We start from the raw sequence: 16,298 nt of genomic DNA, 5'->3' as shown, positions 1-16,298 counted from the left end.
CTTCCCTCTGGAGACACACCTGTGCTCGCTCCACAACTTGCACATTGTTGAATACGCTTGCTGTGCTGTTTCTGTCAGCTGGTTTCTCCAAGATGATGAATACAAATCCTGCTGCCTTCCTTCCTCTCCTGGACACACGTGCATTCCCTCACACTCACGGTACTGGGAGCAGAAAGGGCAGGCCCCGAATCCAAGGTGCTGCTGGGAGAAGTGACCTTTGCCTCCAGCCAGCACCTAAAGTACAATGCCAGCAGCACAGGAGATAAGGTGGTAGCTCAGCTCTGCCCTGGAGATTATCAGGATAGCTGAAATGGCACAAAACAGCCCTGGAGGGACTGTGAGAGGAGTGCTGGGCTCCAATTATCTTGGGCCGCTCCTGTGCTCACAGTCAGTAACCACAAGGTCCTTGATTATCCTCCATCTTCCTTTGAGAAAAAGGCAAATATGTTTTTTTGTTAAGATGAGAGGTATGAGAGGTATTCCTCTACATTGGAAACTAGATTAAAATCTGCCACAATTTCCTCTCCAAAAGAAAAAAAAAAATTAACCAAAAAACCCCAAAACTCCCCCACCCACCCAACCCCTGCTCCCCACAAAACAACCACCCCAAACCCAACCTTTTTCTTATAGCCAGATCCATGCTTCCTCCATAGCTGCACCCTTACACCATTAAGTAACTATCAAACTTTCCTTGGGCAAAGGAAAACCAGAGAGGGAAAAAAAAGTCACAAAGGAGAAATAAAAGCCAACAGAAAGAGGTTCCCTCTTTGTTGAGGAAGAGCATGGCATATATATGTCAGAACAGCAGCCAACACAACAGCTCAACTGCTCCTTCAGCAGGACTTTACTGCAGGTAAATGGTTTTCTCCACTCACTGCTCTCCCCTCTATTCTCTTCAAAAAGAGCTGAATTGCACACTTGGATTTTTTTTTTTTTGTAAATAGACTACCATTCCCATTCAAAGCAGGTACTAACCTCCCATCATTCATTAATAATATTTTCAAACAAGTCTTTTGGTTTACATCTTTTATTAAAAATTTACATAAACAAACACACTCCAGCAATTGGGGTATTCAGGTGTCCTAGGTTAAAAAAATATACAAAATCCCAAGCCCCCCTGACCAGGGCAGCAGCAGGTTCAAGCACAACCTCACTTCCTTTGAACAGTGGTGAAAGCTGGCATCTGAATAGGCTGGATGGAGTGGACTGGCTGGAAAACAGGCTTTTTCCTCATGTCAGAGAGTGTTTTCACAGAAGGGAGCAGCTGGTTCCTCTTGATGATCTGCAGTGCCAGCTGCGTATTACCTACATGACAAGTTTCAATTAAAACCCCAGAATACCATTTAATGGCATATGAATTACTGTTCAGGGACAGAGAGCTGATGAGCCAGCCCTGGGCCCAGGCCAGGTACACCAGCAGTCCCTCCTCTCCAGTGAAATGCTGGCACAGATAGGAAAAGCAGTAGACAACAGGAAATTTGAAAAAAATGAGTCCACCTATTCTTAGCTGAAGACATCAAGTTTTTACCTCAGAGCTGGAAGATGCCAAAGCACCTTCTAATTTCCCAAAGGTCACCTCTTCTCTCTCCCAGCTGCACAGCGAGGCTCTAGACCTCACACAAAATGCCCTCACACTGTGACACTGCAGACAGTAATGCAAATGCCAAGGGGATGAAACATGTTTTCAAAAGAAGTAATCTGATTTTTAACTGTATGTACAGTCCATCAAACAACTACCACTATACATGGAAAACTTACTCTGTTAAAAATTAAACTTGTAAAATTACAGGAGAAAAGGCACTTGAGTTGTGAGGAGAGTATTTTTCCCTCGTAGTTTTCTTTCCCTGAAGTTTTTGTTTCAGAAGAGATGCACCATTTTGTTGTCATTTATAGAACAAAAATGTCTTTAGCCTCTTTTAGTCATGTACTTAGAAGAGGGTGAGGGATGGAAATCCCACTTTCTACTCTTTTCTGCTCTGTACATCTTTATTGCAGAAATAAAGGTTTCCAAAACTCCAATTTAGAAACATCTTTGTAAGAAAAGCATTGTAGAGGTCTCAATTCCAAATACAAATGCTAGAATCCTCTGCCTGCCTGCAGTGCAACATCACTGAAGGGGAACAGGCACACAGAACATTTCACAACACTTGGATATGAAATGCCCCCCAAGGAGCACAGGTCTGCAACCATGACAGCTTCAAGCAGCAGCTGCACCAGTCTGCTCTCACTGCAGAATTCAAGTGCAACCTTTCCAGTTTCCCATTATGTAGAGCTTTCCCCTCCTACCAACCAAGTGAACCTTCAAAGAAAAGCATTGTGGAAGAGAAAATTATCAGTATTACAAGCTTTGCTGCCATACTTGCTACACAAGCCTTGACACAGCTTCTTTGGGAAACTTGGATTGTGTTTGGCTTTTAATGGAGAAAGCTTTTCAAACTCTCTTTATAGCAGAAACTTCATCAAGAGTTCTACTGAGAATGTAGCCATGATATTTTATGAAAAATCCTTTTGTTAGGATTTTTTCTCCTGTGAAGCTGAGAAGCTTCAGAGGAAAAGAAAACCAATCTGCTGCTGTGGAATGCAACAGGTGGATGTGTGATTGGTCTCATGTTAATTAATGGCCAATCACAGCCCAGCTGGCTCAGATTCTGAGAGTCACAAGCTTTTGTTATCATTCCTTTTTTTCCTTGCAAGCCTTCTGATGAAATCCTTTCTTCTGTTCTTTTAGTATAGTTTTAATATAATGTATACATCATAAAATAATACATCAGCCTTCTGAAACATGGAGTCAACTCATCTCTTCCCATGTTGGGGTTGCCTGCAAACTTCTACAGAGCCTATCCAAGACTGCTGACTTCTGTACTAAACATAGAAAACTTCAGCTCAGGAAATGAATATTTAGGAGGTGTGTGTAAGAACAGGATGGCAAACTATGGAAGTGAAGGTGCACATACATGGATCCACAGCAGGTTAAGAAGGAGGCAGGGCTAAAGTGTATTGTTCAAAATAGTGGCACAACTCCCTATAGAGTAGGAATGATGAGTGCTGCCCTCCTTCCTTTGTATCCCAAACTTAGGTTGCCTGAACACCTCCCAACTTACCATTCTGCAATTCAAGATACACAGCCAGCAGGATGGCCTCTGGAGGGATCTCTTTGGGGTGGATCAGCGAAGCAGCCTTGTTGAAAAACAAGAGGGTGGAGAGAAAAAGTGCTTAAGAGAAAGATCCAGAACAAAGAAAGTGCCCCTTGACAAGATCAATTCATCAACAAAGACCAGATTTTTTTCAAACTCATACACTCCATCAGTTTTAAACATGCAAGGAGAGACTGCAAGATTATCTACATAGCAAGATTGTTTCACACTAATTAGCAGGACCATCTGCTGTGTGCTTATGTTCATATGGATCTGTATTTCTTGGGCCAGCCCAGTGTGGTTTCCTGCTGAGGTGACAGGTGAAGAAGGTAACCTCCACTACTCCAAAGTTCAGAATACAAAGTTAACAAACACTGTTCATTAACTTTCCATATACAACCATTTTTCAGCTATGAAGTCAATGAATTTATTGTAGATGCAGAGCCCCACTGTATTTTACACCCATGGGTGGCCTTGCACTCCTTTGGGCTTTACACAGGTGTTTCAGAGCCCAAGCAGAGACACCTGCCCCATCATAAGAAGCCTCAGCAGGAAAAAGAGCCAGACAGCTGCCTTAAGTAGCTGAGAGCCTCAAAGAATTTGAATCTGTTCACATACACAACCACTGTGAAGTAATTTGGAAGCTGCTGTTTGAGTTTGTAGCTCAACAATGCATCCAAGCAGTGTTCCTGACAGACAGGAGTGGCTGCAAAAAGAGAAACATCATGCTGAAAGAGATGGGTCCCAGCCATGAAAAAGACCAAGTGACGTGACACAGGCCAGGTGGAGACAGCATTTCAAAAGCAGCACTTGAGAATTCCTGGGACAAGAGGCAGACAAGGAGCATGCTTCCAGCAGAATTGTAGTTTGTTCTCACAGCCCTAAACATAATAGTTCTGATGGTGAGTTAATAAATGACTAGGGAGAAAACCTTCTCTGAATTATAACAATTACTACTAGAGCATTAAAAAGACCACAAAAAAAAAAAACAACAAAAACCTCAAACAAGTTAACATAAAAAACGTGAAAAGGCTTCTCAGTCATCTTCCCCTGCTCTGATATGAAAGGAAAATGAAATGCTGCCAGTAGTGGTATTGAACTTTTTACACAAGTAAGAAATTTGGAATTAATTTTGTTTTTAATAGAGACTGGTTCATAAAGACAGAGAAAAGCCATCATCTCAGCAGGGTCTGCAAGTAAGCTGGGCTGTGAAATCACCAGAACTCACTGTGATCCGAGTGGCACTTTGAAGGAAGCACATTTGTCCCTAAAGCTGCCTTGAGGTTTGTTTTTCATACCTGATGAAGACACTTTCGAGCTTTGTCATATTCACTCCTCAAGCAGTAAGCACTTCCGAGGTTAAACAACATCATTGTTCGAGCAGACGTGACCGAACTGGGGTAACACTGTGGCGTCTGCTTGCCAGCTGCAATTAAAAGAAAATAAAATTCTTATTTTCTGTACACTTTTATTCCAACTGGCCAAGTAAGTTCTTGTACTCTGCTGAATACAGTGGCTGGTACTTACAAGATTCCATTGCCTCATTCTCTCCTTTGTCAGACCCTGCAAAGAAAAAACAAACACAAACACGTCATGTTCTGTGACCTTTTTTAAAGGTTATTACAAAAATAATACAAAGATACAAATTTTCTGCTTTCTTCACAGTCTGACATTAAAGAGGGAAAACAGATCAGTTTGCTCAAGAGTTTACATCATTCAAGACTTCCTATCTTCAGTGTTGTGCTTTTAGATTTGCAGATGAGTACAGTGAACTCAAACTGCAGGCATGTCACTGGAATCAGAGCTGCTGTAGACTCCACTATACAGATGGTTCTGAAGTACTTTTCTCTAACAGAATACACACTCCCAACAAGAGGACTAAGATTAAGGTCTCCCCACTCCCTATATCTCAGTAAAGTGTTCTGCAGTGGTATGACAAAGCCTGGTTTAAAGACCAAAAAGCTGGAAGAGATAATAAATGACATAAAACCCAAACTTAACCATAATAGCATATTTAGCAAAAATGACTTCAAAAATTTCCTTCAAACAAGTCAGAATACTACAATATACAGTCCTGTTAATGCTACAGAATTAATCACCTCATAGGAGTGACAAACAAGGAAAAGACACACCAAACACAAAGTAAGAACTGAAGCCAGGAAAATAAAAACACAACAACAGAAACACAACACCCTCCTGTAACCTACAATAACCTACAGGTCTTAAAACAAAATGTCTTAATCATCATTATATCTGTGTCTACAAAGTTACAGCAGGAAAGCAGCTGAAAGCATAACCAGTTATAACAAAGTGTGGGTGCATTAACCTTGATCCTGCTCATTTGAAGAGATCCCAAGGGAAACATCAGTGACATTCTCGGGGTTCAAGTGAGTGATGGCATCAGATATTCTGTCTAGAGAGATGAGAGCTTCTGCTGCATACAAATGCCCAAGAAACCTACAACAGCAAAGGGTCAGGGTACAAATGTCAGCACAGAAATCCCCACAGTTTGTTATGAGAGACAAACAATGCAGTTTTTGATGTGAGCACATGGGAATTGTTACTGGGAACAATAGCATGGAAGTTAACTTGCTCATAAGGTATTGTCATAATACCCAGTTCTACCATTTACTGCTTTTAGGCACCAAAGTTATAAAAAAATTCCACACCTGAATAATGACAATTCATCCGTGCACAGGAGTTTCCATTCCACAGAGAAAGTATCTTGGTGGGGCTTTACTCAGAGAATTAAGAAAAGCCACCCCAGAATATGGATACATCTACAATTTAAAGTGCTACATTAATTTACATTCAATAAAAATAAAGCACCTATTTTCCTGGGACCAAGATACACACCTCTTTGTCTTTGCAAAACAACTGTTATTTAGCATTTCTTTCATTACATAACAGTAACACAAAATTATGTGTTACCTTGCAAACTCCTCAAAGACCTTGCTAATACAATGGCTGTGCAAAAGGATGAGCTGCAGTAGTGTGAAGAAAAAAGCCAAAGAATTTAACTGGCATGGACCAGTTTAAAGCATGGTGCCAGCATATAAAAACAAGCACAAGTTACCTTGCCTTCCACCATACATTACCAGTTTTGAAAAATATTACTACTGTAAAAACTTCTGCTATACTTTATCTTGTGCATTAAGTGCAGTGTCAGAAGGATAGGACTGAAGTTGCCTTTTTTGAATTTGTAGAATTCTATGAGAACTGGTGGGTAGAAAAAGAATGCACTTTGAATATCCTTCCAAAAAATACAGTGCCAAATGAGAGGTGACCGAGAGAAACTGCAGAATGGAACCTGCATAAGCAGCAGTAGCAGGTGAAGTGACAGTCCTGCACACACAAGATCTGTTACCCTGAGTGACTGAGCAAACCTTCCCCTCTGAGGCTGTAGTTTCAGAAGTAACCTTTCAGCTGTGTGGGTTTGGGCTGATGTTGGCTACCCACAGCTGCACATCCCTGCCCCTTGTGCTGTGCCAAGCATGTGCAACCCTGCAGTGAATCACAGAGACCTGATGGTCCTGCTGCTGCATGGGACCCAGAGCTGGAGAAACAGTAACAAAAGCAGCAATTGATTCCAAATTATGTGGAATTCATATACAAAGGAGGGAATTCATGTTCCTGTGTATCAATGGGCATTTAGTCAGGGCTTCAACAAGAACAGGAGCAGGTCAAGCAATTCTTTGCATCAGACACAAATTTGGCAACCAAATACAGACATTGGATGCTTCAACTCAGAACTGTCCAGCAAAACACAGGGCTGAGAAAGAAGAAATGACCCCATCAGACTTACTTAAGAGACCCTGAGAGCTTTGGTTGCTGCAGAAGTTTATCTGCATGATTCAATGCCATAAGGTTATCCCCCAAAGCCAGAGCCACGTAAGCACTACACGCAAGGATCGAGCACCTGGAAGAAACAGACAAAAAAACAAAGGGGAGAAGGGGAGAGTCAACATGTTAAATGGAGAATTCTGTGATTCCAAACACACCTGTTAAATCCTCTTTCTTGTTTAGTGCTAAAGAAATATATCAAACTTTCAATAATGACTTCCTATCTAACCATGAAGTTAATGAGTTTTCATTATTTATGGGCTTGATTGTCCTACGAACATAAACCACGGATTACCATGGTGTGCTCAGTAAGATTTTGCAGTTTTCATCATAAATAACAGACTAAAAAAAGATGGACTTCACCATGTGTCGTTTTTCTCATGGAAAGTTTCCCTTTCTCACACTCTTGTTACTGGTCTTGCCTTGGACCCATTTGTAGTCCTCTGCCCTCACCTTCTGTTGTAGAGAACAGTAGCAGGTTTCTAGATTGCTATAAAACACACTCTACAGACACACAGTAGCTATCAATTAGGCTGTAACATATTTCACTCTTCTATTGAACAACATCTGCACACAGGGAGACAACGCTGGAGAATCTGGCATTTCCAGTTTTGTGTTCAGTTGAGGGCTGTAACCCAGTGCCAAGACTCTGAGTGATCCATGGCATTTTGTTGCCATCACAGACTTGCTTATCTTTCCAAAACCAGAAAATCTCTGGCAGTTTATTTAATGAAATCTGAACTACTCACATTTTCCATCTTCAAACAATAACCCCACATCAGGACGCCATCATTAGGCCAAGCTTCACACTTTGTAATAACTGCTCCCCTCTCCAAACACTGTTCTTGGAGATATTTTCCACTTGGTAAAACATCTTTCAGTGCAGGCTGCCCTGTCCTCAGGGCACAAGCCTCTGCCCAGGACACCCTGCTGTGAGCAGGGCTCTGTTCCTCTCCAGGGAGGACGAGTGGATGCTCTGAGAGGGGTTGGGAGCAGAGGGAGGAGAGGCGCGGGCTCTCCCGCTGGCCGGCGGGCTATTACTGCCCAGCCTTCTGGCAACTGTCAAGCCCGCTTTCGGTCCAGCAGTAAGTCATGTCATTCATGGCAGGGCCTGGGGTGCCTTTATTCCCCTTTCCCAGGAGGCATGCTCCTTAATTATGCACAAGTAGGATAAGAAACTTCTCCAGTGTTTTCCCCTACCCCCCACTTCCTCTCCACCGTGTCCAGATGTCACATCAAATCTGAGCACATACAAAAGCTTGAGAGAGGGAGAGGAAAGCTTCCCCAGCTCAAGTCCCAAACCTAAAATATTTCTGAAAGGTTGTGACTGGGAAGGGGGATGGAATGGGGAAAAAAATCTCTGCAATAACAGCCTGCTTCTAACTAACCTCTTTTTGTCTCTACCTCAAGGAAGTACAGCTTTTAAATCAGCAGAGATGCTGCATGTCACCAGCAAAATACCCTTAGACACAAGTCAGGGCACACAAGTCAGGGCCTGCAGAGTATGTTATTACTGCCCTTCCCATCAATGTGTGTTACATTTCCCACAACTTTTTTAAAGCCTATTTTTATTTCTGCAAGTGTAAATTCAAACACAACACAGGCTCCAATCATACAACAGGATGAAACCTACTCCTCTGCTCTAAGTACCAGCCACTGTTTGCTGCCACATAAGAGCAGGCAAAAGCCTTCAGCAACAGTCATCTAAGGAGGAAAACATTCAGATTTCCTCCCATGCAGTTGTGTTTCTTGCACTTGGATCCATTGTTGAGTTGGCTGAACCGAAGCTCAGGAGAGCTGACAGCCAACCGGAGCAGAAGAATTGCAGCACAAGGGAAAAGACAAACTAGTGTTTCACCCCGCTCAGGATTCTGACAAAACTCCGCAGGTCGCCTTTGAGCACGGCAGACTTCCAGCATCACCGAGCCTCCACATGCCCTAAATAAAACTGCCTTTGCACTAGGAAAAAGAAAAATGTTTTTTTAAACTGCCAGATTATGTCAAACAGCCTCTTGTGTAGGTCTAGGCAACAGGATTTGTCAGCCCACACAGACTCTAAGTTTACGGAACCCAAACTCCACATCTGCCTTGCTTTATTTCTCAGGGAAATGGCAAGCCAGAGCAAATCCAGTCCTTCAAAACTTAGTATGAAGGCACCAAAAATGACACTTCTAAACCATTAAGAGAACGTCACAAATGTGAAATAATTTCAAACAGCTAAGCCCAACAATGGATACAAAATACCTACTTTTTATGTTTCAACACAGGCAAACAATACAAAATATTAAGCAATACCGAATGCAGACTGTGCTTACTCCAAGGGGAAAACCAGCACCAGCAAAGGGGAGATGGAGGAAGAAGAGAGCAAAACAGCTATGGGTGATAATCACTGTAAGCTTCTAGTATTGTGACAGGGCTAAACAGACCACTGCAACCTTTAAATGGGTAACTGAGGCAAAACTGGGTAAGCGTGGAGAAAACAAATGATTCCTTTAACTCTATCTGCTTTGAGGGGCAAAATTAGGGTTCTTACACAAACACCTTCAATCTAGAGAGAAAGACTACAACAAGGTCTGTTGCTGTCCATCTCAACTTTTACAATAAAATCCACAACATTTTCCAAATGTAGAACTGTGGTCTAGCAGAACATCTTTTCTCTTATGTATCCAAACAGTGTTAGGTGGCTGTGGTGTGTGGAACATACCACACCCTGAGAGCAGAGCAGGGGAACTGGCTTGTCCAAGGATGAGAAGCACCGAGGCAGATTGTTTAGAAGAAACTCAGAAGAAAAAACTGGAGTTTCTACTTCCAATGCATAAATTCTTAGCAATGATTGGTGTCCTTAGACTTCTGCTTGTTGCTTTTAAAACCTTGCAATTGAATTACTGCTTATTATGAGAATAGTCCACTCAACTAGTCCACCAATTTGTGCAGAAGTATCAAGCAATACAGAGGGCATGTAAACCTTTTCCAGATTATATTTTTAGCTTTTAAAAACTGTTCAGGGGCAAAAGTAAGTCAGGCATTTTTAACTCTTACAACAATCCACAACTCTATAAAATCATCCAAAAAAAGCATTCAGAGTCCCTTTTCAGTTCTAGAAGTAATAGAGGTTTTTCAATTCAGCGACTTGTCAGGAAAAAATTGAACAGATACCTATTCCTTAGGATAATCCTTGACAACATCCAGAATTCTTTCTTCTTATTTTTCCTGGACTCAACAAGAATTTCAATTTTCTCACTTAGCTCCTTAGTGAGCAAGGCTACAGGACTACTATTTCAGTGTAATGTATTTTGCTATTCACATCTTCAGAAGCTTAGAAACAATTTCAGCAGAATCCCTTTCTAGGAATGTGTAGTCCTCTAGATTAAACCAACGTATGCAGTGAAAAAAAAATCCAATGTTTTTCCTTTCCTTATATGAAGTTCTTTACCAGAAGCAGCTCACTTCTTGCTGAACTGCTAAGTTTTTCCTGACATGTTGTCAGATTTCATCAGTAGATAACAACAGCTGATTGTGAAAAATAAGACTACGTATTAAAAAAAAAAAAAAAAATCACAAATTGACACCATGTAATTTTGACATGTGGCAGCCACACTTTCAACAGTCAGGAGGAGAAAAAAAACCACAAAACCCACAAGCAACCCACATCACTGTTTTTAATCCAGCATGTTCTATTTCAAGTAGCACACTCTTGTACCACTCCAGAATAAATAATCAATGTTGCCTCACAGATTCCTCCTGAAGTACTTTTAAATGAGTACAAAAAGATTTGCTACATGTAGTGGAGCAAAGGAAAGGTTAAGCTGGTCATTATAAAACATAGGTTACCTGGGGTTAGGCTGAAACAGAATGTTTACCTAAGAGTTCAAGTGGGAAATTACTGTATGCTTTGTCCATAATAGAAACTTAAAACAGATTTCTTTTTCCTAAACAGGTGCAAGCTTTATAGTAAGAGATTTTCAACAAGCTGGAAGCCACCTGAAATAATTAACATTGCCACTAAATGGTAATCTTGGGGAAAAGTAAAGAGACTCCAGATAAAATGATACTTATTTACACACACATGAGTTATTCCACCTGGAGAACATTCAGACTCCTGAACGGGCAGTTTAAGGATCTTTGAGAACACATGAGAAATCTACAGTGAAATTTTACCTATATTTTTCCATTGTGAGAAAGTCAAATGCCTGGACAGAGGCATTTTTGCTTTCTATTTTATGCAAACTAGGGATTTATTCCTGCTGAAAGGAACACCATTCTCATTGGTAAAAGCAGCTATGCTGCTTTCCATTTTCATTTTTTTTTCCCATCCAACAAGCATATAATGTGGGGACTGAATTCTAAACTAGCCTTGTTGTGGCTTTAAGGGGAAAAGGTACATACAGGAATTTCCATCCCCTTCCCCCAATGTCAACAGCCATTCTCAGGCTTTTTAGATTTGTCCTTATGAGACTTGGTATTTTCAGCTTTGCCAAGTATATAAAACCAAACTTACAATACTGGAATCAAGCAGACTGATCTACCTAAGCTGCAATTCTGGATGGTTTCTATTTGTTCAGATTCAAAGCCCAGAAGAAAGGAAGCACACACATTTGAAAAAAAGATTACCAGCTACAATTCAACATCACAGGTAGCTACAAAAAGACCCCTAGGAATCACAATTAAGGGAGAGGCTTTTTTAATTATGAATATTTGACATTATTTACTTGCCTTAAATTCTCCAATTCCTGTTTCTTCAAAGGTGAAGAAGGAGGAGCTGCAATGAATTTATCCCCTTCGTGACTTTTATTGCTAGAATAAAAACAGTGTATTACTATAATAGATAATTTAAAAATTCTCAGTGTATTTATTCACTCCATTTAAAAGAACATAAATTCTGCAGCTTAAAATAGAGGGAGTTGAAGTCATTCACAGATTGAGGCATATGTTCTTATCCTAATCATTCTATTTGAGAAGGAAGAAGTGGGACACTTGCTGGAAAGGATTTGACTGACAGACCAAACAACCCACACCATTCTTCACAGCCTTGAACTATTTTTGAAGTTCAGTGCAGGATAAGCATTTTTAACTGGAGGGACACAGAATTTGCTGCATTTGTAGCTTCTCTCCTTTTAGTCTGTAAGAAAAGCAGTAAACTAGTTTTCTCTCTAGACCTCTTAAAAACTAGTTACATAAATACTCTAGAAAGATAACCCACAAAGTGCTACAGCTTCCTTTAGATTTCTAGCTTCCCTTTATTACAAAATGCCTCTTCTATTTTTTTCCCTTTCTCCAAATAAAATTCCACTTTCTTAAAATTACACCTTTTTTTGGGGGGGGGAGGACAGGGGAGCATTTGGGGAGTATTCATTCCATTTAAGAAGTATGAAACTTCACCCTCCAATAAGCTGAAAGAACCTTCTGGAATGAGAATTGAAGAGAGAGCTAATGGCTGTATCTTGGCAGTGAGAGACACCAAGGTCTAGAAAAAGATTTAAAAGAAAATTCAGATTTGAAACTGAATCTGTCCACTTAACAAGAACTTAATTTATGAGTTTCATGCCTCTCTATTACAAATAGGTAAGATAACTCCAACATTCAAAACATACAGCAGAAATTTCCAAGGAATTCATACTCAATAATGCTGTACATACTTCATGCCTTTACCAAAAATTAGTTGCAAAAAATACCCTTAACCACTAAAAGCATTCACTCTTTTCTTGTGAATAAGAGAAGAATCTGCCTTAAGAGTCAGCTTGCTCAATTAGTGGGATTTGCTTTAAAACCATCCTGTTCAATTAGTGTGATTTTCTTCAAATGCCTTGTATGTTTTACTGTTCTCTCACAGAGGTTCCCTTGTCAGAAGGAACAAATCCTTAGAGAACCTTTCAGAATGTGACACAGAAATTCAAGAACAGCCTCCTTTGTTGGATATTTTGAAATTGGCAATGACTACTGGAAGATATGAGGGAGTCCTTTCTTTAGCTTTTTTCAGCTGAAGAAGCATCTGGTTTTGAAAGCAGAAGGTAGCAAAGGATCTTCCCATAGAGGGCATGTTTTCCTTTCCTCACTCCAACAAAAATAAACAAAAACTACCCCAATAGAAAACAAAAAAGAAGGTCTTGTCTGAGTAAGGGCCACCATTTTGTTTTCATTACAGCCCCTTAGTGAGCCCCAAAAGCTTCAAAGTGAAGTCCCATTTAAACCAGAGAAGCTTCATCTCAATGGGCTGCATATACCCTTGCCAGAGAACCTCCAATCTTAGTAAAGAGAAAAAGAAAAAAAAACCCTACAAGAAACAACCAAACAAAAATAAAAACTCACAACCACCTCCTCCTCCCTCTGACTTTAATAAATCATTTGGTCATTTGACAAGACAGACTGTAATTGGAAAAACAGGACTATAGAGGGCAGCTTTCAAATATTGTTGCAAACAGTAACAGCCAGTGACCTCCAGCCACAGACAACCTCAGAATACAGGAGGATGCACCTTGTGCCTACACAATACAGTATGTGTACAGTAAATCCTGCCTTGTGACAAATGGATCTCATCTTCCTAACATTTATCTGTACTCAGGTCTGACAAAACCACCGTGTTTTTTCATTACTCTCTAAGTAGTTCAAGTTCTACCACAGAAACTTTTTCCAAATGAGTTATTGTAACATTTACCCTCAAAATGGTCTTTAATGAAAGTGTAGACTACGATCAAAAGTTGTTCTCCAAAAGGAAGTCCCAAATGTACGAGGTGATGCAATAAATTAAGCCACCTTCCTTTAACATACATGTCTACAAATTACTTTTTCTGAAATTTTATTGACAGAAAAGATTTTTCTTAAATTCTTTTCTGCAAAATATGATTTATTAAGCAATAGCTCCATGCTGCTTTCCTACTTACTTGCTAAATCTAGTTTCCCATTTTAATGCAAACACAACAAAGCACACTAGGGCTGATGAATGTCAAACCTGATCATGGGGAAATGCTTACAACTGAGTTTCCAGACATTCAGATATATATTGAATCAAGTACACGGCGCACGTGCGCTCACACACAAAATCACTGTAACATGAAACTTCACTTACAATTAGAGAAATACCAATATGCACAGCAGGAGGGTGTGGGAAAACATAACATTTGCAGCACAGAAAAAAAAAAGATGGCCAAGGGAAAAAATAATTTTTACTGTCTAATTTAATAAAAGCTGATAGGGACAGGAGGAGTCAACTCAGTATTTTATTCTTTAATTAAAACAACAAGCAGCTAAACAATTTCCTTGAACATACCAGCATTATTTACAAATTTGTTCTGTTTTTCTGCTGACCAAACCAGGTAAATCACAGACACAGACCATTGGCCCAGAGTTCCTCTGGACAAAAAGAAGGGCTTATATTCAATTCTGTTTACCTGCATGCTTCACTGCTTTCAGTGTTTTCTGTATTTCCCCCCAGCTGATTATTAGTTTTAGATCCATTTTCCTGCTTGGGCTCCTGTTGATCTTCTGGCAGTAGCAGCAAGGCATTTCTTAGACAAATCGCTGCAAACTCCATGCTGGCTACAGGTATTGCTGAGGACTGCCCATCACTTAAAGAGACACAGAAGTTGACCAATAAGTAGCAATCCTACTAAATTGAAAATAAAAGCAGAGCTCCAAAAATAACTGAATGCAGAGAAACTTCACCCCAAAAAATGTTAAATAACATTTTAATATACCAAATGTAAATTATTAAGATGTAGTATCTTGTTATCTTTACACATTGAAAATACATCACAATACCCAAATAGTTTAACTAGATTTTTGATTTCACTTACTAAAGTTTTATGGCAGAGCAGCTAGATTCTTCCTGCATTTTTCTAAAGTGGATAAGTGAAAATATATGTTTTTAAGTGAGAAAAAGAGGACAGATTCAGCAGTCTGAAAATAAAATTTCAGATAAGTAAATTTTAAGCTTGGATGCTCATCTTACTTACAATAAACACACAGTTAAGCCCTCTGCTGGCTATCACAGAGGAGGCACAAAATGATGTTTAAGACTCACCAAGCATTTTAGCATGCCTCTCTCTTCACTACATGAACGAACAGTTATTCCACACCAGTTTTAAAATTTCTGATAAACAGATATATATCCTTAACAAAGCTATAAAAACAAAATAAATAACCCATGGAAAACATACTCACTTATAAACAACATTCTGTATGGACTGGGATGCTAGGACTATCTTACGGTGGTAGCCTTGACCTACTATTGATTGCACAATTCCCTTTTTGCTGGGAAGACCTTTAGTCTCTTGTTCTGATGTCTAAAAGGAAAAAAAAGAGCTTAAATATCAAGGCTATTGAATGAGAGCTTGACAAAGTAAGTGAAGGCTGAAAGAAGGCCTTGAACCCTGCTAAAATATAAGAATAATGGATACAGTTTTAAATCTAAAGTACAATGAAGGATCAGGCACCTTCTATTGTCTTTGTGTTGCAGAGGGGTTTTATTGCACACAGTGTAAGCACAGATTAGTTCTGACAGCTTGTCTGATAGCCTACTGACCTAGTTTCTCCTCTGTTTTGAAAGCAAAAGAACAATGAACCAAGTCATATTAAAAGAACTGACAGGATATCTAAAAAGAAATGATTTGATCTGCCACATAACATTCAGACTTGGCACTGTAACGCTTGCCATCTTCCCTGCTTACACAGCACTCAGAAAGCTCTTTGGAAAAGCTGCTCCCAAACTGTTCCACAGGGAGCACAAAGCTGAACAACAACATATGCAAAGATACATTAAATTAACTTGTTTAATGGATTGTTGAGTATGCAGACACATTCTGGGGGTCAAGTAAATTTAAAGCACCCTAATTGTCGGTCCCAAGAATTATCTCTACACCATGTTTACTGGGGTTTGTTTGGCTGTTTTACCATGAGCCATCTTAACTTCATTGCTAAGTTTAGTGAGTGATTAAGGGTTGCAGTTTTAAGAAAAAAAAAATCCTAAATCTGAACTTTCATAGCAGTAATTTTTTCAAACATTTATCAGAATCCAAAACTAGACTGACATAGTAGCATAGTAGTAAAAATATTGAAATGGTAGCATTTACTGCCAAATAAAAAATGCATACACTAAGTTTGGCTATGAAGCACATATTTCAAAAAGGTGTTTGAAATTCAGGTGTTTAAAGGGGACCCTTCTTCCATTCATATTTTGTGCTTACAAAATACTAAAGTGGGTGAAAATTAGCTTCAGTGAAATTGCTTTTCTGCACAGTGTTCAGAGCATAAATATGAATCCATGCTTAGATATAAAGAAATACTGCTGCAAATTGAGTTGCAAGGTCAAATTGAACATATTACTGA

At 39.7% G+C, this 16,298-nt stretch overlaps 1 protein-coding gene across 1 annotated transcript in view; it reads right to left on the bottom strand.

Annotated features, from left to right (window-relative positions):
- Positions 1 to 1,011: 1,011 nt before the first annotated feature.
- The window catches only part of CNOT10 (CCR4-NOT transcription complex subunit 10), a 32,390-nt gene continuing 17,103 nt past the window's right edge, over positions 1,012 to 16,298 (bottom strand). Inside the window, exons 11-19 of the mRNA XM_064704720.1 lie at positions 15,135 to 15,256; positions 14,363 to 14,539; positions 11,691 to 11,771; positions 6,940 to 7,053; positions 5,461 to 5,591; positions 4,662 to 4,697; positions 4,433 to 4,560; positions 3,102 to 3,177; positions 1,012 to 1,305 (exon numbers count right to left, since the gene is read on the bottom strand). Of these exons, the coding sequence (XP_064560790.1) occupies positions 1,151 to 1,305; positions 3,102 to 3,177; positions 4,433 to 4,560; positions 4,662 to 4,697; positions 5,461 to 5,591; positions 6,940 to 7,053; positions 11,691 to 11,771; positions 14,363 to 14,539; positions 15,135 to 15,256 (1,020 nt within the window). The 3' untranslated portion in view covers positions 1,012 to 1,150. The remainder of the gene's footprint in view (positions 1,306 to 3,101; positions 3,178 to 4,432; positions 4,561 to 4,661; positions 4,698 to 5,460; positions 5,592 to 6,939; positions 7,054 to 11,690; positions 11,772 to 14,362; positions 14,540 to 15,134; positions 15,257 to 16,298) is intronic.

The sequence above is a fragment of the Zonotrichia leucophrys genome, chromosome 2 (assembly GCF_028769735.1).
Source record: "Zonotrichia leucophrys gambelii isolate GWCS_2022_RI chromosome 2, RI_Zleu_2.0, whole genome shotgun sequence".
NCBI classification, from domain to species: Eukaryota; Metazoa; Chordata; class Aves; order Passeriformes; family Passerellidae; genus Zonotrichia; species Zonotrichia leucophrys.
This window is presented reverse-complemented; position numbering and strand designations above follow the sequence as displayed.